Source organism: Melitaea cinxia, chromosome 2, assembly GCF_905220565.1.
Source record: "Melitaea cinxia chromosome 2, ilMelCinx1.1, whole genome shotgun sequence".
Lineage (NCBI taxonomy): Eukaryota > Metazoa > Arthropoda > Insecta > Lepidoptera > Nymphalidae > Melitaea > Melitaea cinxia.
In genome coordinates, this window is record NC_059395.1 from 15,563,236 (window position 1) to 15,590,124 (window position 26,889).

At 33.5% G+C, this 26,889-nt stretch overlaps 1 protein-coding gene and 1 long non-coding RNA gene across 2 annotated transcripts; one reads left to right on the forward strand and one right to left on the reverse strand.

Moving 5' to 3' along the window:
• Positions 1 to 1,733: 1,733 nt before the first annotated feature.
• Positions 1,734 to 16,261, reverse strand: LOC123665930. The gene is made up of 2 exons (XR_006745124.1): positions 16,066 to 16,261; positions 1,734 to 2,096 (listed from the first exon to the last, which is right to left on the reverse strand). It is a non-coding gene; the product is annotated as an uncharacterized LOC123665930 (long non-coding RNA).
• LOC123665785 (hormone receptor 4) lies at positions 11,993 to 26,428 on the forward strand. The gene is made up of 7 exons (XM_045600047.1): positions 11,993 to 12,107; positions 17,398 to 18,498; positions 18,613 to 18,830; positions 18,917 to 19,312; positions 20,547 to 20,739; positions 26,021 to 26,136; positions 26,348 to 26,428. Exons 1-7 carry the CDS (start codon positions 12,008 to 12,010, stop codon positions 26,426 to 26,428), a joined length of 2,205 nt encoding a protein of 734 aa, XP_045456003.1. The 5' UTR covers positions 11,993 to 12,007.
• Positions 26,429 to 26,889: the final 461 nt, after the last annotated feature.

Here is a 26,889-nt window from a genome sequence, read left to right on the forward strand (position 1 = left end):
ATAAATAGTTTTTTTTTTTTAAATATAAATAACAAAAGGATGTTTTAGTGAAATAACACGTCGTTGTCGTAGGACTATACACGTAACAATAATATTTTTATTAATTAATAGTAATACATTCTTAAACTGCTAATATCGATAATACTTATAGTTAAATAATATTTACATTTATAAAAAAAATGTGAATTATAAAAAAAATTACAAATGCTATATACTTATTTATTTAAATTAAATATAAAATTTTGTTATTACTACGAAGAGAAAAAGGGTAAATGAAATTTAGACATAGTATATTTTTAATAGAGCAGAAAATAAAATTATAAGCTATAAATTATTTTATTGTGTAGTACATCATTTACATTTAATAGATGTGTAGCTATTTATATTTATTATATACTAGTGGTCGCCCAGTGGTCGAAATTCGACCATAATTAATTTAAATTATAAGTTTGAAAATTATTCAGGTTCTGATGTCAAAGACTTCTATAATAATAAATTATGCGTGTGTGTGTCCAATACATGGTAGTGTGTGACCGTTTTTTATTTTTTCAATATATTTTTATTTATTTATTTATTAATACCTTATTGCTCAATATATGAAGGAATCGTACAAATGCGGGCTTAACGCTACAAGCATTTTCTACCGTCGTGCATAATTAAAAAAATAACAATTAGCATTCTGCACTCCTTCTCTATATAAACTACAAGTGTGCGAAATTTTATACTCCTCCATCTGCGTAATTTTTGCAAAAAAGGGTACAAAGTTTTTGCTTCAAGTATTATTGTATAGATAATTTATTTCATAAAATTGTATAAAATATTAAGTTACGGGTTGATCTAGAACTTTTACCTCCAAGTATATTTCAGTACCTGTTTTCAGTATTAGCTTTAAAAATTATTTGTCTATTCGGGCAAAGTATGATTGCTTAGACGTTAGAAAATTATACTTCATTTTGCGAATAACGCGGCCATCTATTATGAGTTTTTAGTAAACATATAATAATAATGTTCTAACTATATAAATAAAGTCATGTTATCTTATATTTTTTGCGCTTTATATTGCATTAAGAATTCACGAGTAGCTTTTACGATTTTTTATAATAGTTAAAGGAACACGTATTTGAGTTATTCGTGTATTATTTTTTTAAAATGAGTGTGTGTTTGGTAATTAATTACATTTTAAATGCTAATAGTATTAACTGAAAGAACGCGTTAGACGTTATATCAATCCATCACTAAAAGTTTAAACATGAAAACTGAGAAACACTATATGCATATGCATACATATAAATCACCGCCTTTGTACATCTTTCTTTATAAATGCATCACTTTTTTTGCAATGTTCCTTTATGATGCACAGTAAAGAATATTTATTATTATTATTATCATTTAATGTAAGCTTAAGATCAATACGAATGAATATGTTATTACATTATTAATTTACAAACAAAAATTATGTTGTACTTCTAATTTAGTTCGAACATATTACTAGTTAAAATCATTTTTGCATTCACACCTACGATAAACTTTTAAAGCCTATTGACGTTGGTTAGATTTTACTAAGTCAAGGGCAGGTAGCAGTCAGATGTAGAGATAATAACCGGACTGCTATTAATCTATTTAACTTACTGAAATCCTATTCATGTCGATATGCTTATTATGTCTAATCTTTAAACAAGTTAAATGAAACTCAATGTATATACAAGTTTACAATCAATAAATGAAAATCGTAATTTAGCTGTCACCATATATATTTATATCACCATACATGGATATATCTAAGCAGTGCTAAAACAGAATATTGATGACTGAGGATGACGAATGAAAAATTCACTTGCACCGTCACCAGATTATAATCACGATCTGTCTAAAATCTAACTATTGAAATTATTCAAATAAGTAATTAGCATACGTGTTACGCTAATACGCTTTGTGCTAATTCAAGTTGATACTGTTAAGTTTAGGTTTTCGACGGTAAAGGTAATCATTGAATGGCTGAAAAGATTTTCTTTGATTTCTTATGGGTATAACTAATATACTCCCTATATCTCCATATCAGTTATACTCTCACGCAGCTTTCGTCTTGATCGAGTCACCTGAAAAAGCAAAATTAAATTAGCTCATTTAGCAAGAAATATGTCTGCATATATTCATGTTAAACCTGTAATACATTTCTTTTAAACGTAGGGGATTGAAAAGAAAACAAATAAGATGTTATAAGGTAAATAATAACTATAACATACAAAACAAAAGAACGTCATACAAGCTAGCATTGACTAGTAATTTGAATTAAGCAACTCGTTCAATGTCTATTGTGCAAACAGATCTATTCTGAAATTATTTCAATATTAAACCCGCATACATTGCAAAACAAAGCCAACACCGTTCCGTGTTAACCATGACATTCCCAAATCGTCTCGTGAATCACAATCGTGACTGCATAAGGGCCTGCACAGACGTAATTCTAAACAATTTCTTTACATACAGGTAATCTTCTTATGTAAAAAATATTTGACAGTATGTCCTAAGTGATCTTGTTAGTACACTTGCTGTTGCGGCGAACACTTTTACTTTCATCAAATGATGCCCTTTGTTTATGGTCTATGACTCGATGGGGTCGATGGACTCGCGCCATTCTGTTGCCAAAATACATTTTTTACGCTCACTTTCCAATGCGGTGAAAGTGAAAAGGTACCGAATCACGAATGTCACTGCTTCCTTTCAAAACATTGTAGTGGGAGGATGCCAGTTGTGTTCTGTTAATAGATACATAAATTTGTCTGTGATAAAATGTATTGTTCTGTTTTGTATTCGTTTTTTATACTATAGCTGTATTCTATGACGTAAATATTGTACATGTTGCGAATAATTGAAACCGGTGTCTCACGGTTAACAAGTGCGATTCAGGAATGGCGCTTAAAGAGTCGTCCTAAATTTTAATAAAATACATTGAAAACATCCTCAACGGGTCAAGCCGGAAGAATAAAAAATCATACATATGTCATATTATATGTGATTTATGCGTCGGTATATTATAATGAAATAGGAAGCCGATAGATCGGAAGTGTGTATAGTTTAAAATGGAATGGTTGAGAGATCGTGCCAGTTGAATGTCAAGGCATTAAGCCGAAGGCTAAGTCGCAACCAACGCCGAAATCCTGCTTACAAGATCATTACACACGTTTATGAGTAAAGTTTTTTTTTTTCATTTTAGCGTGTAATATTATGTATTTAACCCCAACATAAATAAATAATAATTGTGTTTGCAGGCAAACGAAGAAAAACCGACTTCAATTATATCGACAAGTAATACAACGTAGGTAGATGAAAAAATAGTCAAGTAAATACGCATTATCAAAGATTACTCTAAAAGTTGTGATCAGGTCTCGATGAAATTTAAATGTGACCACATGATATACATCGGCTTTTGATTAAATTAAAAATCATTAAAATCGGTATACTCAGTAAAAAGTTATGCAGATTTTCGAGAGTGTCCCTCGATTTCCCCGGGATCTCTTCATCAGAACCTGGTTTCCTTATCATGGTACCACACCGGGGATATCTTCTTTGCAACAAAAAAAAGAATTATCAAAATCGGTTCATAAACGACGAAAATAAAATAAAAAATAAAATACGGTCGAATTGAGTAACCTCCTCCTTTTTTGAAGTAAGTGAAGAAAAAACATCTTTTATAAATATCAAAGCCATACCTGTTTGTAAAGACAGCAAGCCTACTCTTTATCTATAGAAATAAATAAAATTGGAGTTTCTGTTTGTAATATTAAAATAGCCGCTTTTTACTAAATGCGTATGGATGTATACACGGTACATATGCCAAAATAACATTTTTTACAATATTTGTCCGTCTGTCTGTCTGTTTGTTCCGGTTAATCTCTGAAACTGCTGGACCGATTTAGATGGGACTTTCACTATATAGATATATATCGCAGATAGCTAATGTAATTAAGGAGTAACTTAGGCTACTTTTATTTTAGAAATTCATTTATTTTATATCTCAGCGAACTGAACAATATTTAATTTTAAATTCCACGCGGACGAAGTCGCGGGCACGTCAAAGTATTAACATAGATTTACAGGAATATTGGAGGAGAATAAGACTTCTGCAATGATAATCATTTTGAACCAGTGCTCATAGTAAATTATGAGTAATCAGTTAACACTCAGGCTATTGCCGTGAACCTACTAGTATAGTTTGTAAATACTCTCCTCTACCGCTAATTAATAGACAAGGTGTTTTGGAGAGTTCTCTTTTCTAAGTTTTTATCGATTTATTTATGTATAACTAACTTTTTACAAACAGTTTGATTTCAAGTTACAATAAAATTCATTCATCGTATCGAAATGTAAATAGAGAGAGATTAATTAATTATTTTATGTGATAACAGATAAAAGAAATATAATTTTGTGTGTACAAAAAAATCCGAATAAAAAGCTGTGACTGAAAAAAAGTGTAAGTTTTCTTTATATCGTCGTGAAGTAGGTAGTCATAAATATACCATCAAAATACCAAAATTTAAATTTAAATTAATAACTTTAACGTTAAACTTAACTACGTTAACGTTAACGTTAACTTAACATTATAAACTTTAAAGTTCCAACGTTAAAAGCATTATGATAAATATATTTTAGAAGTCAAGTTACAGAACTATAACAATTTAACAACACGCTTTATGCGTTTTAGCTTTAGATCATTTTTCGCTGTCTTATTAATTATTTCGTTGAATAAGTTACACTCGACAAAAAAAAAATAACAAATAATTACAAGCCTAATCTTTTTTCTGAGATATAGATTGATAAAAAACTGTTGATTCCTAATTATAACGTCATCTAACATAGAAAATATCGTGAATGTCATATAGTTATATGTCAATTAGTTTAACAGTTTCGGAGTTAAGCTGAAACAAACATACAGATAGACTGACAAACAATGTATTTGAGTTCTTATTTTTGTAAATCCATAGGTTGGCGTTACAATGAAAACTTATTAGCAGAGCCATTAAGCGGGCCAATAGCCGTACCCATATACCCATTAAAAAACAATAAAGTATTTGAACAACGAAAACAATTGAAAAAAAATAAACGCATTTGGGTCATGAATCAAAATTTCTATAAATGTTTTTACTATAAAAATGTATTATTATGTATGTAGTTAATACCAAGTAAGACGGTGACCGAATCAACGTTATGGCCTCGCGTCGTCACTGACATTGTGATCGGAACCGCTCAGACTTCCTACTACTCACTTGACCATTCTAGATTACTTGAATTTATATTACAGACGGAAATAAAAGTGACCTAATAATTCTAATATTTTGTTTTCAACGTTTATTTGTGGAACAATGACTAATAAAGACGCCAGAAAGCTTATTTTTAAATTAAAGTTCTAGTTCTTTCTCTCTGTGTCTCTCTCTAATATAGTAGTTATTTGAAAATCATATAAAATAAGATCCAATATAATATGGTAACGCATAAAATTTTATGTAGTGTTTATAATTAATTAATTAAATTAAATTCTTTAGAACGCACATTAACTAGTAAAAGAGTCTAAATGAAGTGATACACTAGTGATTATACATATATGGTTATGTTAAAAATCCACAAACGGTCACAGGGGGGAAAGCGTTCATACATCGAAAGATAAGCGGACGGCCGTGGTTGAGGACGCCAGACTTCCGAGTCTCTAGTAAATACCTACCGTATAACGTGTGAGCTTTTGATCAAGGAATCAAGAATCTACCCGTCTTATTTATACTTTTGGATACATGTAAGTTTACTAAGTTAATATAACAATCTATATCTAATATTACAACAAATTAATTTAAACATTTTATTTTTCAATATGACGTGTTTATTACCACAGGTAAAGTTGGTTTTGTAACTTTTGTTATAATTTCTTATCAAAATACGATGATAATTTTTTTTATTATCTTCATTCTTAGCTGTTGTCTTTTTATTTGACGTGACGCAAAATATAAATTATTCGGATACTATACGTCAAAATAATTCTCAGTTGTCAGTTTGTCGCGTGGCATCGCTAACTGAAGGCAGTGCCTTAAATTATATCAGGTATATAGAGGATCAGATATCAGGATATAGAGATTAGAATTTTAAGTTATATTTCTGTGTTATAAAAAATACAACACTTTAATTATTCATTAGATTTTTGTCATTAAAAAATAAATCAGATGGTTCGTGTATTGTAACATTCCATTCGATGATTTACCTCAAACCTTTATCTGACGTTATTTCAAGTTGGGCCTCGATAGTTCTTTGTACCAAATGCATTTGTCAGTGTCGAGGTTTCATTTAATTCTTTCGTTCCCTACTTGTGAATGTCAATTTGTAAGGATGCTACTTAACAGCCTTGCAGACAGGTAGTTCTTAGTTAATATTTATCGATATATACTTTAAATATTTCATGTGCTTACTATCATATTTTTAGGTTAGCTAAGTAAAAAATATAAAAAAGATGATCAACACACTTTTAATAATAAATATATATTGTTATTAAAATATCATATATACAATATATATAGTCATAAATATTAAAACAAAAATATATATATATATATATTGTCAAACGGAATATTTGAATTTTAGTATTATTTAACACATAAATATGTAATTTATTTATATATATAAAAAAAACATAAAATATGCATACGCTGTTATCAATATTTCCTATAATAATGTCTACGGAAGTCTAATCTCGACCTTGTAGGCGTCCCGGCGTAAAAGAAGCCATGAATAATCTGCGAATTATTTTTATTTGCTTAAATTACACGCCACTATCAAGGTCATTGACACGTTTACATACGCAAAAAAATATATAAAGCTAGTTTATCTTTACCGTAGCCAAATAAAACCGCCGAACATTGCACTCGTATTTATGAGGCAAACAAAACAATATTACATACATATATTATTTGTCACTCACAATTCTTTTGAACTATTTCTGTTATAAAGTTTTAATAAGACAGTTTTGCAAGCTAAATGTTGTTTTAATAAATAGTAGTTTTATATTGGTATATATTGTTAAACCAGTAAGTTATTAGTGGTTTATTTTTTGGAACAAAGATATTGACCGTTTTCAATGACACATTCTTAATTAAAAATTAATAATAATCTTAATGATTACTGGGTATCGTTATTATTAGAAATCATTATTTTTCATAACTTTCGGCGTGCATTTTTAATTATGAGATAAAAGAAATATTATACTACTACTGTTAAAAGTGTAAAGTTTTTGAAAATGAATGGATGCTTTTAGAATGTTGACAAGCGATAAAGTTTTACTGCAATATGGGTAATCCTGGGGCAGGTCACTACTCACTATTGTTCCAAATTTCAAACAATACTCAATTAAACAATAAAATAGTAATTGTAAAAATTATTTAAATGTTTTATCAAATATCTTCTCAAGCATTGATTTGTATTTCACGTCGGTCATCTACGTATTTACTACGTACTAACTGACGGCTTATACATGTGACAAGAGTACGAGTACATTGACGATAATTACGCTTATCGACGACACGAATATATGACGTAGTAACAATATGGAAATCTGCGTTAATTTTTAGCGATAAAGATTTATTATTCAGATATCCATTCTAATTATACCACTATAACTAATGCGAAATTAAGTTTAACAGTAAACTGAACTACAATAGTATGTGAGAAGTATCGTAAAAGATAGGAAAAATCATCATCATCAAAAATCTTTGTTAATTAACTCTCAAAAGAGTCAAAGCCGTGATTTGTATAGACATAGAACGTATAATTTAAATTAAAATAACAACTATAAAAATATATATTTTAAATTCAACGTAATAATCTCGTGTCTAAATTGAGAGAATTTATTTAGAGCAGTTACGTGAATGTGTAGCGTTTAGCGCTTCATAAATAAATCGCAATAGAATTAATTCACTGCACGACATACATTTATAAACCTCTCAAGTTCACAGTACAAAGAGACAAGAAAACAAAACAGAAACCAAGGTCAAGGACCTGTATTTATTGTTCAGGTATTTGTGATGACGGAAACAAAAACATATCAAAATAAATGAAGTTAATGTGAGCCGTAGTCACAGAAATATTGATTTACATTAAACTTATATGGTATTTGGTATACTGAAGTACGTCAATTACACCCATAACGTCATATCAATGTATATAAAATAATCGAATATAAAATAACTTTAAACAAAAATATCAAATCAACACCGTTTCCGTTCATTATAAAACCTTGTTGGAACAAACGATTACTTGGCAAACGTCACAAAGAAAGCGATCTCTGCTGGTTACAATATAAGTACCTAATATTAAGAGAATATTGTGTCTATATGAAAACATTGAACGTTAACGGTACTCTAGCTAGAAAAAGCCAAAATTTCCATTATGAGTTGATGTTTTTTTTTTAAATTCTACTAAAATTTACTTCTGTTTGTTTAATTAAAGTTTTTTTTATACTATTCCGTATTATATTATTACGAAATCCGTTTGTCAATAGAAATAAAATACGACGCAGTTACTTTATCACTGCGCAATTTTTCCAAACACTAAATCGAGAGACTGACATTTAAATTGAAATATATTATAATGAGTTCATCATCCTGTTCCTATATTCTGATTTTTTTAAACAAACGAGTACTGAGTATTTCTCTCGCACATTTCCGATATTGCCAGAGTGAGATGGGTCATTATTAGGGGTAAGGACAACGCCTTTGTTCTTGTTTGGAAATTGTAAAGGCCCGTTCAGATTGAATACTTCTAAAATTTACTGTTTAGTAGGTTTTTTATATATAAATAATTTCATAGATAAATAGTAATAAAACAATATCGGATATAGTATAATTATATTATGCAAAATAACTTATAAATAAAATAATTATTACATCATTCTTGTAATCTTAAAACAATCGTCATCACTTCCTTCTGATGAACTTTCTGCAGACACGTGAACAATAAACTGTTTTAACATATTTTCTACATAACTGTCGACTTTCGCCTCGCCCGATCACACTTTTCGTAACGCTCTCGTCGCATTCACCAATTTACTCCGTAAGTCAAGCGTACATAAAGAAGTTTACCTTAAAAACAGACTATATTTTAATTAATTTTTCTTTTATTTTAGAAACAAACGGTATTACAGCAATATACAGAAAGACAAACACAATAGTATCACTCAAGCAGAAGCAGTTCCCGATATTAAAAAAGAGCGAATATTAAGTTAAGAAGAGATGCTTAACATGAACAGTTCCATATAAAATACTTAATAATAATACTTAAAATCATTATGCTATTAAAAAAATATAGCAATAAAAATAGGTAAAAAAACTTTTTAAGTTAAACGGTTTTATGTTAAACATACATTGCAATGTTTAAGATAAATGTACTAAAAACCAAAAAATAATGAAATAGATACAGTCGTGGGAATTATAAACATATGCATAGACTAGACTAAAATAAAACCGTGGGGCACGTCAATTGTCTACAATCGTTGATTAAAATGTTTGTTTTGTAATGTTACACTATAATTAGGCAGTTGTTCAACCGACAACGATGGACGTGTGATAAGTAGGGCTAGAATGTGGAAACAAGCTAGCAAGCTCGATTATAAGCGAGTTTTAGGGTTTCATAGTGGTGAGCGAGTAGTACTTTTATCATATGTTTTGTCGATTAAAGACAAACTACGAGCAGTGAAACGATTCCTCGCCAGCCAGCAGTGTGAATGTCCAACGATAAACTAGTTGAAACATCTCTTTTATTTACATGGAGTGTATAACTATTGGAATTTCCATGAGCAAGAAAATAGTAAGTAATTTCCTCACCGTCTGCGGGCCAACTGACTATTTTAACGACGAATTAAACGATTCTTCTATCGCACATTAAGTCGATAATTTGTAGACAATTGACGTGCCCCACGGTTTTATTTTAGTCTAGTCTATGCATATGTTTATAATTCCCACGACTGTATCTATTTCATTATTTTTTGGTTTTTAGTACATTTATCTTAAACATTGCAATGTATGTTTAACATAAAACCGTTTAACTTAAAAAGTTTTTTTACCTATTTTTATTTTCTAGTTTTTAGTTTTTATTTCGCATTCTGTTTAATTCATTTAGTGCTTCATTATTGCAAGGCCCATCTTAAATATTGAGGTTGTATAGTGCACTGTATTCTTCTTGTCAAGCCCTTTTATTTGATACCCATATTGGTGGGATTGATAAAAAATTGTTATCAGACATTTGGTAGCGGCGGCCAGCTTAGATTTCAATTTTGCATAGTAAATTGTATTCTACTTGTTGAGACCTTTCATTTGATACCCATGTTGATGGGATTGATAAAACCTAAGTTATCCGCCATTTTGTAGAGGCCGCCATCTTGGATTTTAATTTTATATAGTACATTGATTATACTGGTTGAGCACTTTCATTTGATACCCATATTGATGGGATCGATAAAACCTACGTTATCCGCCATTTTGTAGCGGCCGCCATCTTGTATTTCAATTTTTTATAGTATATTGTATTCTGCTTGTTGAGCCCTTTTATTTGATACCCATATTGATGGGATTGATAAAACCTACGTTATCCGCCATTTTGTAGCGGCCGTCATCTTGGATTTCAATTTTTTAAAGTATATTGTATTCTGCTTGTTGAGCCCTTTCATTTGATACCCATATTGATGGGATTAATAAAACATAAATTATCCGCCATTTTGTAGCGGCGGCCATCTTGAATTTATAATGATAATGAATAAACATAATTGTATTGTCACCAAAATCCAAAGTGTATACAAAATTTCAGATTAATCGGTTGACAGGAAGAGGGTGAAATTTGAATTACTAAATTTGACCCAAGAATAATAAAAAATAAAACAAACGGGGTGAGCTAAATAAAACCGTTTAAAAATAGTATCTCTTTGATGTAACTCTAACTGTGACTGACAAACAATGCCCAGCCTCAACAGCGTCTGGAGAGATAAAATCATTTACGCATTCCCCTAATAGTCTCTATTTACTTTTCAACTAATTACGACCATTTGTAGATATAAATTTCCTATAATTTTAAGTATTTATAGAACAAATTAACTAATATAATAATACTTTAAATGAATAGTAAAATTCATCTAATAATATAGATAACTATTTAACATAACACTATATTATCCTTCTTCTACATGGCAAAAAAGGCCTATGCCCAGTAGTGGGATGTTATAGGTTTCATCGTGAATCATGATTATTATCATATTTTTCTTTCAAGTCATTTAATTATTAGTCGTAAAAATACTGCGTGACAGGTGATTGACTACAGTCGATCGTAAAGGAATGTTACATACTGACGTATTTAGACCGTGACCGTTCCCACTTTATAATTCGCAACGTTTATCAAATATACGTATATCATTTACGTATATTTTACGTCACTTGCATTCTACTTGCTGAGTTGATGTCATACAATACAAGCGACGTATACCACAGAAAAATTCACGGTCCAGCAAATTTCAATTATTATCAATCGTAAAAACATGTACTCGATTCTAATAAAAGGAATAAAATGCTTACATTCGACTGCGTTAGGTTAATATAGTACGCTGAGCAGATCAATCAAGTTCAAGTACACTAAGACAAAGCAAAACTTACTTTCGCTCTTTTAGTGTGAATGCACTTCATTTTGCAGCTGACTAGTTTCTTTAATAAATGATTTCAATGCTGAAAATGAGCGATAGTTATCCAACGATTTCGGGACCATATTATATGTCTAAACCCGACATGGCGTTTCCTGAATGCAGTGAGTTGCCAGGTTTAAAATCTTAACAAAAACTAAGTTTGTTGTATTTATTTCATAATTTTTATGAGACTATAAGATTACTTTCGCTTCGCACAACTGTATTTGTATTTACTGTAAAATTTCCGTTTAGTTTGAAACGCTATATTTTTATGTGTTTGTACATATTTTTATTTCTTTGTCCTCAGGAATAATGACACTCAGCCGCGGCCCGTGTGACCTCGACAACATGAGTCTGTTCCAAGACCTCAAATTAAAGAGACGGAAAGTTGACTCCCGATGTAGTAGTGATGGTGAGTTATAACAATATTTTCTAATTTTCATCAATGATGAGAGAAAAAACTGTCTCATATCTTGAACTAACTTCGATACGCTTCAGCCTGTATATTCTACTGCTGGGCATAGGCCTCTTTCCCCATATAGGGGAAGGATCAGAGCTTAATCCATCAAGCTGCTCCGATCGCTATCAGGTGTACATGATAACAACTGGGACCCACAGTTTAGAGTGCTCTCCGAGGCACGGTGGAGAGACCCACAAGGACTGCACAAACACCCAGACCACAGCAAACATCTGTATGGCCAATACAAATTTTTGTCATATGCGGAAATCGAACCCGGAATCGCCAGCACAAACGCCACAAATCAGTGCTGTAGCCGTTGCGCCTACGCGTCTATTCGATAAATATATATTTAGAGATTGCACTCGCTGAAATACAGGGTTGGGTCCTGGTTGTATTATTTGTTTTTTTTTTTTCAAAATACATTATTCTTTTTATAACTATCATAATGCTATGGCCCCGTAAGTTACTCTAAAGGAAACTAAAAGTAAAACTATATAACGATAGCATAAGGTCAAGAAAGATGATTTGTATTCTGTTCGAGTATATAACATTACAACTCAGTTCACGGACTTAATGTCACTTTCGAATACGATAGTGGATTCGTCTTGTTACCGATAATTTTATTTTCAAACGGTATTCCTTGAAGTTCTTTAACTGTGACAATTAGGTTTTATATTAATATATTTGAAACAACATACAGCTATAACTGAAATAAATTTAATGCTATAAAACAATTTAATAAAATGGAGACTATACATTACTTATGGAATGTACGAGATATATATAATTACTTTAACATTCAAAATGATGATCATCTAAAATTAAAAACAAATGTACGTCGATTTGTTATACGAATATGCTGAGGTCGCGCGTCAGGCGTGTTTGACAATGATTACAAGCAAAAACAGACGTGACCCATTGAAAGGAGTAATAAAAAACTTGATTTCTATTGCTAAAATAAGTATTATTAATAATGTTTACTATTTGTTTTTGTTTTAACTTTGCTCGCGTAGTAAGAGCAAAATATATTTTAACACGCCTAACTACCCAAGTTATTTATTAGATTAGAGTAGGAATTTTTGTTAAAAAAATGCTAATTTGAATGAACAAGCTCTCGTAAGCTAATGAAATCTAGATTAAGGGTCAAATTTTCGAAAGAGCTTCCAACTTTACTAGCCTTAATAGGATAGACTAGTTTTTGTGCACTGAAATCTAAGAAAATATTAAATTGGCTCTGCAATTGTTTTTTTTTCTACCTTGGTCCTTATTTCACTATTTGTATAAAGTTATTAGTCTTTAATTTGATTAGCTGACACTATTAGAATATCTTTTATCAAAACATTTATCAATTATTCTGAGTAAGAACATTTATAAAGTTAAATTTTTTATCTATTTACAAAATAAACGTGGATACTACAAAACTATTACATCATATAGGTATGCCCATTTTAAGTTCAATACAATCAAACCGATGCTTAACAACAGTTTATACTATTACCACTTTCGAACTCCATATTTTACTTTCTAACATCCGAATTTTTTATGTTACGAAACAAAACTGCAATAAACTGAGGCGATTATTAATAATAAAAATTATGTTTTGACCGACCGTCGATTAATAGACAAGCAATGTCCTTTTGTTACACAACAAACTGTGTTATAATCTGCATCACCAATCGAAAGTTAAGCAACACGCTAGCCCAAGTTGATCTTCAACTCGAAAGAAATGCTAAACTTTCACTTAAAACACGACTCCTAAAAATTCCGGTCGAACGAGTCCAATGTCACTGTGAGATTATCTCATTAATATTTAAAAAAATACATTAATTTGTCTGAAAATAAAGTCACTTTCATAAATGAGGTTTTATTAAATAATTTACTGAGCGAAATTATGACAATTTTGTAACTCTAAAGCATCTTTCCAGTTTGTGATAACAATCTTTATGTTGAAAGTGAACCCTACTACTTTTGTGAAACTTTTTATTGGTTGCAATTATATAAAAGATAAGTTTTTTTTTTTAATAATTAATTAATTATTTTATACAGATATTTCCCACACCATCAAATGTGTTAAATATTTTTTTTTTATATTTGATCTTCTGTGGTAACCATTCGTAAATAACTTCGCAGATAACGGCTCGGGTACATGTTAATGTTACATAACTTTAATGTAATATTTTAAAGAGAAAGTGTTAATTTATTGTAATGATTTCTTAACATATTAAATAATAAATAAGTAAAAGATTTACACTGTCACATCACACACATCAATCACATCCCGTAACATTTGGTGCGATTGGAGATGTTGTGAATTAACTATTCGTTACTTAAATTTAATTTATTCAATTTAATTGATAGTACCTTATGACACAATTACAGCTACAATGTCATCAAAACGTATCTTATTATCTAAATGGAGCTTAACTGTAAATCTCACCTAGTCAACCGAATAATTATTTTTTATATAGCCATAGTATATTTATTTTTGTCATCTAATATCTTATTACATTTTAACTGTGGTAGGGCACAACAGAAAAAGTCCTGTTCAAAATATGGAGCAGCCCGTACTAGTCTTTACAGAAGTTCTCAGCTAAGTAATACCGATTCCAAGTAGTACGTGTAGTGTTCCTGTAGTGATTAAGGTGACCAGAGCTGCTGGGGATTGGAGGTTGGGTCGGCAACGCGGTTGCGATGCTCTCGGTGTTGCAGGTGTCTATAATCTACGGTAATCGCTTACTATCAGGTGAGCAGTACGCTTGTTTGCCGACCTTGTTGTATAAAAAAAACTTATAATTCGTCAGAACACAAAATGTAACAAGGCAGTCTGTAAAAATATTTCGGTAGGTCGTAATAAAAACTAGGAGAAGCATTCGGCAATTATTTATAGATATGCGTGAATCACGATAACGGTACGTGACGTTGACAGCGCGTCGGGGTGTGTGACGCGGCGTGACGCGTCCGTGTGACGCACCCCCGCGTGCACTGTACGACTACGAGCACTCGTTAACAAGATAAGCGAGATTTCAACGTTTCAATACACTCAGTGATGATCGCAATGTTTAATATACATATTTCGATATTCGTATAATTTTTTGTTATACTGTAAGTTTTTGTTGTACAGTTATGAAGCTTGATAACTACTTTAAATATTCGTTTAGAATATTTTAAACTCAAATGGCGTAGAATAACAATTCAGTTGTTCTAGTTATGACGTAAATGACCGTTTGGCGTGGTGAAAATTTGTTACTTTACCTAAATAAAGAATTGGTTTATTTAGATTGAATAAATTGTTGTGGCACGAAAGGATATTACGTAACATTACTATCTTTTTTGTGTTCATTACGTGTATTTAATAGGTCTAATATTTACAAAAATCTATTCATTTCGTTGGAATATTATCAGGATTTTGAGTTTCTCTATTATAAATAAAAAATTCCTAAACAAAACACCATAATTATGATAAAAAGATGTTACCAAATTACACCACTAATAATCGATATTGTCTATTTTTATATCAATCAAAGCGATATAAAGGTATAGTGGAGAATAATAGAGAGAACGCCGGTCGGTGCGGGCGGCGCATTGACACGTGGCGTTGAGGCGCCGCGGAGGGAGGCGGAAAGATGCCGGGGTGAGGGTGTGACCTAGTTCCACTCGGTCGCTGACCGCATACGACCTTCGCTTGCATCCATCGAAAAATAAACGAACGGCCTATTGAAACAACTGCAAATTACGTAATCGGCTTTATTGTTGTCTGTCAAACGTTCTCGCTGAAAAAATATAATTGTAGTTTCCGTTCACCGGTATCGACGTTTTAGTTCGATTCGCTTATAGATTTAGAGAAATTATCCAACAGCGATCGATACATAACGATAGGCATTCAAAACTAGTACTTATCTATGAAACAAACCTTCTTGGGACCCCAGCAGCCGATTGCATCACGCGGCTAGAAAGATCGGTCCCCACCAATAATGTGGCAAAGGACGCCAAGTGAAATAGAGATCGTCCTCGAAGCGAGAGCGGTGCACGCGTTGCACTAGTCATTGTGCGGTTGCACTTCGCACGCACGGCCGTCTGAGTGACCTAATAGTGGCTGGAGGGAGGGACCGGGAAGGTGCGGGGAGCGGCCCGCGCTGCCGCTCGTGCGGTAGGTCGGGCTCACTGCGCGCGCCCGCCGCCCGTCGCCGACAGTGGAAAACTTTCTTCGCGACTTTTCCTCGCGTAAACAAAACCGCGCAAAGATTTTCGCTCGTGCGCTCGCAAGACTAATACCGCTACAAATGACCAATACGACCGTAATTAAATTCTTCCTAATGATCCGAGTGCAATCCGCTATGTTTTTAGTCAGTTCTTAATTTTCGATGGACCGAGTGATTTGGGATGTAAGCTTCGCGACGCCGGAGCGGGTAACGATACAAACCAGCGCATATGGATTTAGTAATAAAAAGTCGGTAAAGTTTCTAATTTAGTGCTTACGTATACTGTTCGATTAAAGTGTATCGGGAAAACATTACGATTTATTAAGTTACAATTGACGATTTACAAAATATTGTGTTCAAAATTAAGCGTTTAATGCTTTTGAAAGAAACGACAAGGTTCACAAAATCAGTATATAAAATTGTATTTATAACCTGACCGTAGAGCCCTTTGTGATGTTGTTCTAGCGCGTTGCCCACAAGCGCAACGCTTCCGGGCGCCGCATCTGCGCTCGCGCCGCTTTCACTTTCTCTTCGCTCACAGCGCTGCATCTCGCGTTCACCCGTTACAACGTGCGATCGTACTTCCTACATTTTCCACATATAATTTTCTTTTCCGTGTTCCGCATGTTGCGTAAATAATTAAAATAATACAATAATAATATACATCTACAAATGATTCAATAAAATAAATACATTCAAATCATTTGTCACAGTTTAGGAGTATAAACAATAGATGATCGAGTTGAAAGATATCCTTTTAGAAAATTTTGCGATTGAATCTGTGAATTTAATTAGTTTTCTATGTGGTCGGGACTACGCTCACATCGTGACGCAACCGGCTAATCTAGTCGGCGGCGGCGGGAAGTGCAGTGTCGCGTCCCTGCGTCGCACCCCGCGCTTCTAACTGCGACCACGCCGCGCGGTCGTTGACATTTCACCTAGTTTCTATTTGTCACTTATTAAAAGCCCGCCACGATCTTTTATTTTTTCGCAAAGATACGGAAGTCTACGATTGCTCTTAATCACACTTTGTGTCTCCACAGGCGAGTCGGCAGCCGACACCAGCACGTCGTCGCCCGACCCGGGCCCACCGTCACCGCGTATGGCCGAGGCGGGGTGCAGCACGCCGCCGCACCCACCACCCGTGTTCGACGGCGGCGGATCGCCCTCGCCTTCGCCTTCGTGCCATCCAACAGTCATTCGTTCTGCACCACCTTATTCAGTTATTAAATTTGAAGGAGCCCCTGTTGTTAAAACGGAAAGTTCCTCAGTTGGTAAACACGATTCTGCTCCTTCAACTCAAGTCTCGTCTGTTAAGCTTGAATCTGCACCCGCGGAATCTCCTCAGCCTTATAGGCCTCGTGCTCTTGCACCACCCTCGCAAAGTCCGCATACAGCGCTTTCACAAGGACATTGGCCGCCAGCCGCTTGTATTAACGGTGTGAAGCCAGAACTCATAGGCGGTCATTTCCCACCTCAACCATTAGAACAAAAAACGGGATCTCGAGGTTCTACGCAATGGCGCGGTGCGCCAGCTGTCATTATGGGCGAATCTGGTGGTGTTAGGACTATGTTTTGGACGCTACCTGCCCCAGCCGCTAGTGGTGAGCCAGCAGCGAGTGCGTCACATACATCCACACCACCTACGCCAGACCCAGGCACGTGTAGTGAAGAATCAGCTGCAAGACTGTTGCTCAACCTCGGTGGAGAATTGAGGCGACCAAGGGGACCAAGATTAGATATGGAGCTTCTTTGGGCTGGAGATGTATCGCAGCTACCAGCGCACCAACAAATGCATGCATTAAATCTAAGTGCTGCTGCAGGAACTGTTTCAGGCTTACCGGGTGTTTCAAGTGCAAGTTCGTTATCCAGTCGACCTGAACTTCGGACGTATGCTCCTGAAGCAGATCGCGAAGAGGATGAACAACCTATGATCTGTATGATATGTGAAGACAAGGCTACTGGATTACATTATGGCATTATCACATGTGAAGGATGCAAGGGGTTTTTTAAAAGGACTGTACAAAATCGCCGTGTTTACACGTGTGTTGCTGATGGTGGCTGTGAAATTACAAAAGCACAACGGAATAGATGCCAATATTGCCGTTTCAAAAAATGCATTGAACAAGGAATGGTCTTACAAGGTATGTCAATACATTCTCAGTTTGTATTATATATAAAAAGTTAACTTCTTCTGATGCATATTACCTATAACAATAGTACATAAAGAATATCTTTTAAGAAAGTATTTTTCACAGCTGTTCGAGAGGACCGTATGCCTGGAGGTCGAAACAGTGGTGCCGTGTACAACTTATATAAAGTTAAATATAAGAAACACAAGAAGCCAAATACGAAAGCAGCCTCCACCACTAGCAGAGCGTCACCACCTGAAAAACCTAAAGACCCCTTACCACCCCTCCCACCGCATCTCGTTAACGGGACTATATTGAAGACTGCGTTAACAAATCCCAGCGAAGTAACTATGTCAAAACTTACACAAATAAATATAAATTAGCATTTTATGTAATCAAATAATTTACAATTTTATTTTAATTTTTGTAGGTGGTTCATTTAAGGGCAAGATTAGAAAGTGCCGTGTCATCATCTCGAGATCGTGCAGTTCCCTTGGAAAGAGCGTTGCATATGATTCGAGCTCTTATTGACTGTGATGCAATGGAAGATATCGCTACCGTACGCCATTTACCTGATCTCCTCCACGACACGTCCGAGATAGGCGACAAACTTTGTAAAATAGGTGATTCCATTGTACATAAAATGGTTGCATGGACGAAAAAGTTACCCTTCATCATGGAAATACCCATGGAGATTCATTCGAAGTTATTGATGGAAAAGTGGCACGAGATCTCAGTCTTAACAACTGCCGCATATCAGGCGATGCACGGGAAACTGGCGCACGCACCACCTTCCTCCGACCATGAACATGATTTCATGCAAGAGGTGAGCTTTTTTTGTACATTTTATACTGTTTCCTTTATTTCCATTAATTTTCATATACAAACGCAATAGGTATCTAACTTAAGAGTTAATCGCAATAAACCAAAGCTATAAATAAAAGTTACAGGGCTAAGCAGCCCTGAATTATAGGTTCTCAAATGATCACATTCGCTCCTGAGACTTCCGCCACATGCGCGAGCGCAGTTACGTGATCCGCATCGTTGCATAACCAATAGAAAGTCGCCTCAAACTGCACTCGGACGTTTGCGCTGCATTGCTCGTTCTATTAGAATCGTAAAATGCAATAGTTTCTATTAGTCAAATGATAGTAAGAATAATAATGTAAACAAGGCTTTATAGCCGTTTGCGCTATTGTTTTTCGGTTGCGCCACAAAGTAAAAGTCGTAACTAAGCATTAATCAAAGCAAACTGAAAAGTAACTTGAAATACCTAAATATTGCACTGACTAAAATTAACGTACTCTGTAACTTATGTTTATAATAAACTAAGCAATGTTTTTAGAGTTACACGTATTATATAAGTGTAACAATAATGCCGGCAGTTACACAAAAAGTGTTTTCATTGTCTAGTGCATTTCCTTTATACTTATGTATTGCAATACATGTTACATAAACGTAGATTCATATTCCGCACCGCGTTTTCGTAACCCTAGATCAATTAACACGCTACCGAATACGGGTGAAATATACATTTATTTATTTTACTTTTTTAATATCTATATTTATATATTATTATATATTTATTAGAATAATAATTTACTGTCGAATAATTGTGCTAAGCTGCGAAACTTTTAAGTTAAACTATTTTTTCTTAAATCCAAACAGTTTTTCCCATTAGTGTTTGCTATTATTTACGTTTCTTTTTTTATGTATCGAGCGTACTTTAAATGTATGCCATCATAATTTTCTAAAGAACCGAATGAATTCTCTAAATCGAATCGAAATTCTATTTGTATTTTTAAACGTGCAACAACCACATTCACAAGCACGAAACATCTAGGATTTTAGATTTCTTCTTCTTTCGTAAAAGTCAATTGATTATTTTACTGTATTTAACCTTTATAAATAAAAAGTCTTTCTAATCCGTCCGATACTTCCTAAAATCAGTGTGTTCATGTACATAAAACCGCCTACTTTCTTTTATTGGCTAGAATTTTAATTCTTAAACCTATAGAAAATGTTTTGATAATTGTAATGAATATAAATACCGTTTACAGGTGAACGCAAATTTAAGGACATTACAGAACTGTTTAACATCACTCATGGGTAGACCGATAACTCTGGAACAGCTCCGGCTTGATGTCGGTCTGGTTGTGGAAAAAATGACCCAAATAACCTGTGTGTTTCGCCGCATACAGCTCAGGATGGAGGAATACGTCTGCTTAAAGGTGTACATACTGCTTAATCAGGGTAAGTTATATCTGTTATGTACGGCGTTTAGAAGCTTTGAGTTCATATAGGATAAAATGTTGTATACATAGGATCAGTGCATTTGAAGTCCTTTTGTGTAAGTTGGCTAGAACTATTGTCCTGTAATTAAATCAGTATTCTTATATCATGAAGCTTGAGAGCTAAAATTTTCGCTTTCTCGAAATATATTGAACTGATATATTTTTTAATACTTTAAAGAGCCTTTTTAGAGAGGAAAATTTTATGTTGTACCATATCATGCTATGACTAGTATGAGGATACATAAGTCTCGAAAAGAGGGCAATAATTTCCCAGGTTCATGTAATCTTTTATAATTATTTAAATGTGATACAAATATAAGTAAGTTAAAATTTCGTTCACGTTTAATTTAGTAACTGCAATATTTATTTTTACAGCACGCATAAACTTAGATTTGATAATACATACAGTTTGATATTACTTTATAAACTTTATGTAATAAAGACAACATTTCTTTAATGTGTGTTTTTAAAAGTTATTAATTACATACTTTTCGATTGACTGTTATTATTTTAAATAATTATACTAATTCAATATCCCTTTTTAACCGACTTCAAAAAAGGAGGAAGTTACTCAATTCGACCGTATATAAATATTTTTTTATGTATGTTCGGGAATAACTCCGTCGTTTATGAAACGATTGTGATAATTGTTGTCTTGTTGGAAAGGAGATATCCCTAGTTTGGTACCATGATAAGGCAACCAGGAACTGATGATGGGATCCCAGAGAAATCGAGGGAAACTCTCGAAAATCCGCATAACTTTTTACTTTTTATTTTTAATTTAATCGAAAGCCGATGTTTATCATGTGGTCACATTTAAATTTCATCGAGATCTGATTACAACTTTTGGAGTACTCTTTGATAATGCGTATTTACTTGACTATTTTTTCGTCTACCTACATTGTATTAATTGTCTTTATAATTGAAGTCGGTTTTTCTTCGTTTGCCTGCAAACACAATTATAATTGATTTAATTACAGGTATGTTTAATTTGATGTCATTTCATTGTTATAAATTATCATTTTATTAATTAATATCTCGTTAATGGTGTTATGAATATCGAACTTGATTCCAAATATTAATAAAATGGATATCGAAGCTTAAGTCAATGTCGCTAACGGAAATTGAATGTTCAATCTTTGATGTTAAATAAATACAACAAATTTATGTAATAGAGTAATCATTTTTGTAGACATCGAAGTACGTTCCTATATGGTTTTTAGACACGTGATAACAATAATGATTTTTCTTGTACACCACAAAGAAATAATCACAATTAATGTATAAAATAAGATGTACAAAGACCATTTTATCGGGAGAAACGATACTATTATAAATTCAATAAGTTCGATATAATTTGCTTGACAACGTGGTGGTAATCCACTTAGAGACGAGGGTGCATCGCCCCATTATGTGGGTCATCACAGCTCGTAATTATATAAGCTAGGATCCGTATACAATATACACGTTTAAATGCCATAATTTTCCTATTGTTCCTATATATTTATTATCGTTCTATATTACCTTGTTTATAAACTCCTATTAATAATAAATCGTTTAATTATACAGTAAGACGTATAAATATAAACTTATTTTAAAGATATATTGAAAAAAAAAAACACCATGAACCAAAAGTATTTAGTTCAAAAATGGATTGATAATTGCTTTATGTGTCAATTGCGATGACAATGCGAAGATACCAAAATGGAGGCTCAAAGTGCGCTCGTTAATATTATTATGATTTATGGTACATATAACCCAGTTGCAACGCGAGACGCTTGCAAAATCGATTTGAAAGATCTAGACAACACGATAGGAATTTCACTTCGCGAAAACAATATGATAAAGCAATAAACACACTTGCAGTCCCATAAATGATTTTACAAATTCCTATCAAATTTAAATTTTATATAAGTCTTTAACAACTAAAGTTTATTATCCAGTTCAAGAATATATTAATTAATAAATAATAATAATAAGCGCTACATACTCAACGGCCCCGGTCCGGAAAACACAATACACAAGCACAAACGCCCAGATCACGACAAACATCTGTATGACGTCAAACTAATGGTACTGATCAGTGGATTTAGTGGCATTATATTTCATGCAAAACTAATGATTAACAGTTTTTAAGCGAGTAACTTCTAAATTTCTAGCCGTTTCTTCTTAACAGAATCAATATTGGATCGGTGGTAGTTTCACAATAACCATAATTAATTATTTAAAGGTTAATACAATCATAATTTTTAAAATGACGGTTCAAAATTGCTCTTGAAGCTTACTTGAATAATTGTGTTTGCTCGCAAACAAAACAAACCGACTTCAATTACATCGGCAAGTAATACAACATAAGTAGACGAAAAAAATTAACAAACGCACTAGTCGTCACTACGATTTTCGAGGGTTTCCTTCAATTAATCTGGGATTCCATCATCAGATTCTGGTTTCCTTATCACTTGGGATATATCCTTTCCAAAAAAAGAATTATCAAAATCGGTCCATATATGACGTTGCGATGTTGCGTTTCGGTTCATATTTATTTGGTTTACATACACATAAATCATGGCAAATTTAATGATCTTTTATCAACTAAATGTAGTGAGTTTAAAATAATTTATAGACTAAGGTAATATACTTTCAAATGCTTTTTAAATAGAAACAAATTTTGAGCTCGTCTTATGGCCACAGGTAAGTCAAGTAATTATTGCAGTTACATAAAAAATAGGATAGAATAGGATCTATAATAATCTATTAATTAAGTATTTTTATAAATAAATAAAAAAACGCTTCACACTCAACGGCCCCCAGGAAGATTTTCTCCAGTGTTGGAGGTCCGGAAACACACACAATACACATGCACAATCGCCCAGACCACGACAAAACTTGTATATGGCCAATACAAATATCTGTCGTGAGCGAGATCGAACCCGCGACCGCCAGCGCAACAGTCAGTACTGTGACCGCTGCGCCAACGCGTCGCGCATTTTATATACACGTAAATATTTGCATACTTTTCTTGTTGCGTGTAATTTTAGATACGATAGGCTACGATATGTCGATTAATGAATTTACACTAACTGTTAAATTGTATTAGACCGCCCTTCACTAGGCCGCTATATTGAATACAATCACGACAGTTGGTTCCGTTTAGATAAATACTTAAAATACTTTATGGTTGATCATAACATTTATTTTTATCCAACGCTAAAAAAACATATTTACATTTGGTATTTTCTATAATTTTTTTATGGTAATAGTTTAAAAAGTCTTATTTTGTGTATATGTATATAACGATATATCTTGGAAAAATAGTGATTTTTAGCATTACATTAACTATATTAATTCTTTCTTTAAATCTATAAAAAAAAAAACAACTCATCAGAACTTACATTCATGATGCCAATAAGAGCATTGGCATACATGAAGAACAAAAAAAATATCGTGATAAGTAACAAAGAAAAATAACGAAACATGAAAATGCGTAGTGTTTAAAATCTACTCGTATTTAAGTTACCCGTGGTCGTTTGTAGTGCAGGAAAATATAACATCTGCGTTATCGATGCTGTAACTGGGTCACCCGCACGCACTCCTCGTTCGAAAATTATTTTCACCGAGTTATAATTACACTGTTGATGAAACGAAATACATTACTACGTGTTAGGTTTTAGAAATATAAAAAAAAGTAGACTCAAATTAAATTGTACAAGAAAGACTATAAAATATTTAATTACATTATTACGAATACCGCTTAAATTTATATATATGTAAAGTACAAATCGTCCGTCCCTATTTTATGTATAAAAATAACAGGCACTACTTGAATTGTTAATAATTTAATTGTATTACATTTAAGTTTACAGAAAGTATTGGAAATAACTACAATTATAAATATGCAATAAATTTTAATATTACATTTTAATAAAACAATTTGTAGAAAATTTATACATATATACCAGTAATGTTTTATAGTATTATTATAACTTTATTTATTATTATAACATACGCCAAAACTGATATGAAAATGAAAGTACTTTCAAGTGAGATGTCTATAACAAGAGGTACAAAAGTTCTCGCTACGGTGAAATAGAAAGCGCTTGCGCAACGGTTCCGCGGTCGGCCAAGTGTGTGTGTAATTGTAACTGTGTGTGTGTGTGAGGACAATAAGTGCTCGTGTAAGTTGGGCAATGCAACTGAATATTAAATGAATGTTCAATACTAATTACAAGTGTTCAATCAGCAGTACAGTAGTTTTAACTACCATGCAAAACTAGCAAGGTTCTCTCGTATAGAAAAAAAATAACGGTATAAAGTTCACACTACATCACGGACAACAATGTACGATGAACACGGCAAAACGAATTCTCCGTGATTTATCGCAGCGAGGAGCAACAGCACAAACCGTATAATAGCTTCGTTACGTCAGTTGAAACGGGACAGCATTTCACTCTCAGCGAAAAGCCAGGCGGAAGCGAACTTTCTCTTTTGCCGCGCTTGTGGTTAAAAAACTTAGATTAGTCGCTAGCGTCTCGCTTGCTCTTACATAACCCGTGCACGTGATTACGACTTAATATGTTATTTTAATTGATTTATCTGCAGCTATTTTATAACTAATAAATAAAATAGCGCTGTTTACAGCTATGTTGTTTATTGCATGTTGTATTAAGAAAATTACGTAAATTAATTTTAATTTTAAACACAACAAGGAAGTATTATTGTGTATTTATACCACCTAAACTTTAAATTAAATATTTCACCACGAATATCGGTTTAAATTAATGTATAGTGAAGTTAACGGTTCATAAATTTAAAATAAAAATCATTTACTTATTAATAAAGTGCATTATTGACCGAGAACGTTAAGCTACTTATAACTGGAATGAACAACACGTAATACGTACAATATCGTGAAGCGCGTGCGAGCGAGACGGCAACAACGGGTGAGGACGCGAGCTCGCTCAAGCGGAGGTCAACGGCTAGCCGCGGTCGTTGCCCCGCTATCGGAGTGACCTACTGAGCGCGTGACGTCACCACCGCACCGCGCGCTCCGTGGCATTGCTCGATTCTGGTCCTTTAACGCCATCTCGCGCGGAGTAGAACAACTAAATAGAAGGTTACATGCGTTAGGTAAAAATAACGTAGAATATAAAATTTGAGGGACTCGAAATTGACCTCTATTCAATCTGTATTAAGATGATACATTTATCACAAGACAGATTTAATAAGAATTATCTTTGCAGAAGTGGAGTTGGAAAGTATTCAGGATAGGTACGTGCAAGTATTGCGCAGTTACTTAGAACATGCCGCACCCCACCATCCAGGCAGACTTCAGGAGCTGTTCGCTCGTATACCCGAGGTAATGGTTTAATTTTTTTTTAATTGTAATAAATCTGATTTAATTAAGTAGGGTCCGTAATACACGAGGGCCTCACCGATTGGTTTAAAAAAAAGAGTTTAACTAACCCTTTTTTTTTCTTTCAATACACCTGCTAAACTTACAATGTCAAAAAACACTCAATTGCATTTAAAAAAGCACAAATACTGACTTATTATTGACTTTCTTTCAGATCCAGGCAGCGGCAAATCTGCTACTAGAAAGTAAGATGTTCTACGTGCCGTTTGTGCTAAACTCGGCTGAGATCAGATAGTATATGGCGCAGCAGGGCGTCTAGTTCTCGATGTACGAGCGGCAGACCCCCCTCCCGCGCCCGCCCCGCCAGCCCCGCCAGCCCCGCACCCTCGTCACCTAACCGACCTGTGGTCACTCCAGCGTCAACAGACGCTCCTCCTCGCCGGACACCGACAATAAACATGGCTCGGATCTCTTCGGCTTAAAACGGAGAGTAGTGAGGGTTTCACCAGTGAGAGAGTGGACTCGCTTGTATTGGCAAAACTTTGAACAGAGTGAGTGCGGATAGTGCGGTATTATATCTTTGTTGAATCAATGTGTGTATTGGCTTATTGTTTAGTAGAGGAATTAAAACGTCCCAATTGACAGACTGATTTATCATAAAATATAGATATAATTTAAGTACCAGGGACTCGGATGCGTGTTTTATACGTGGTAGTGTATACTACTTAGTGTTAAATAGAGTAAAATATATAATTA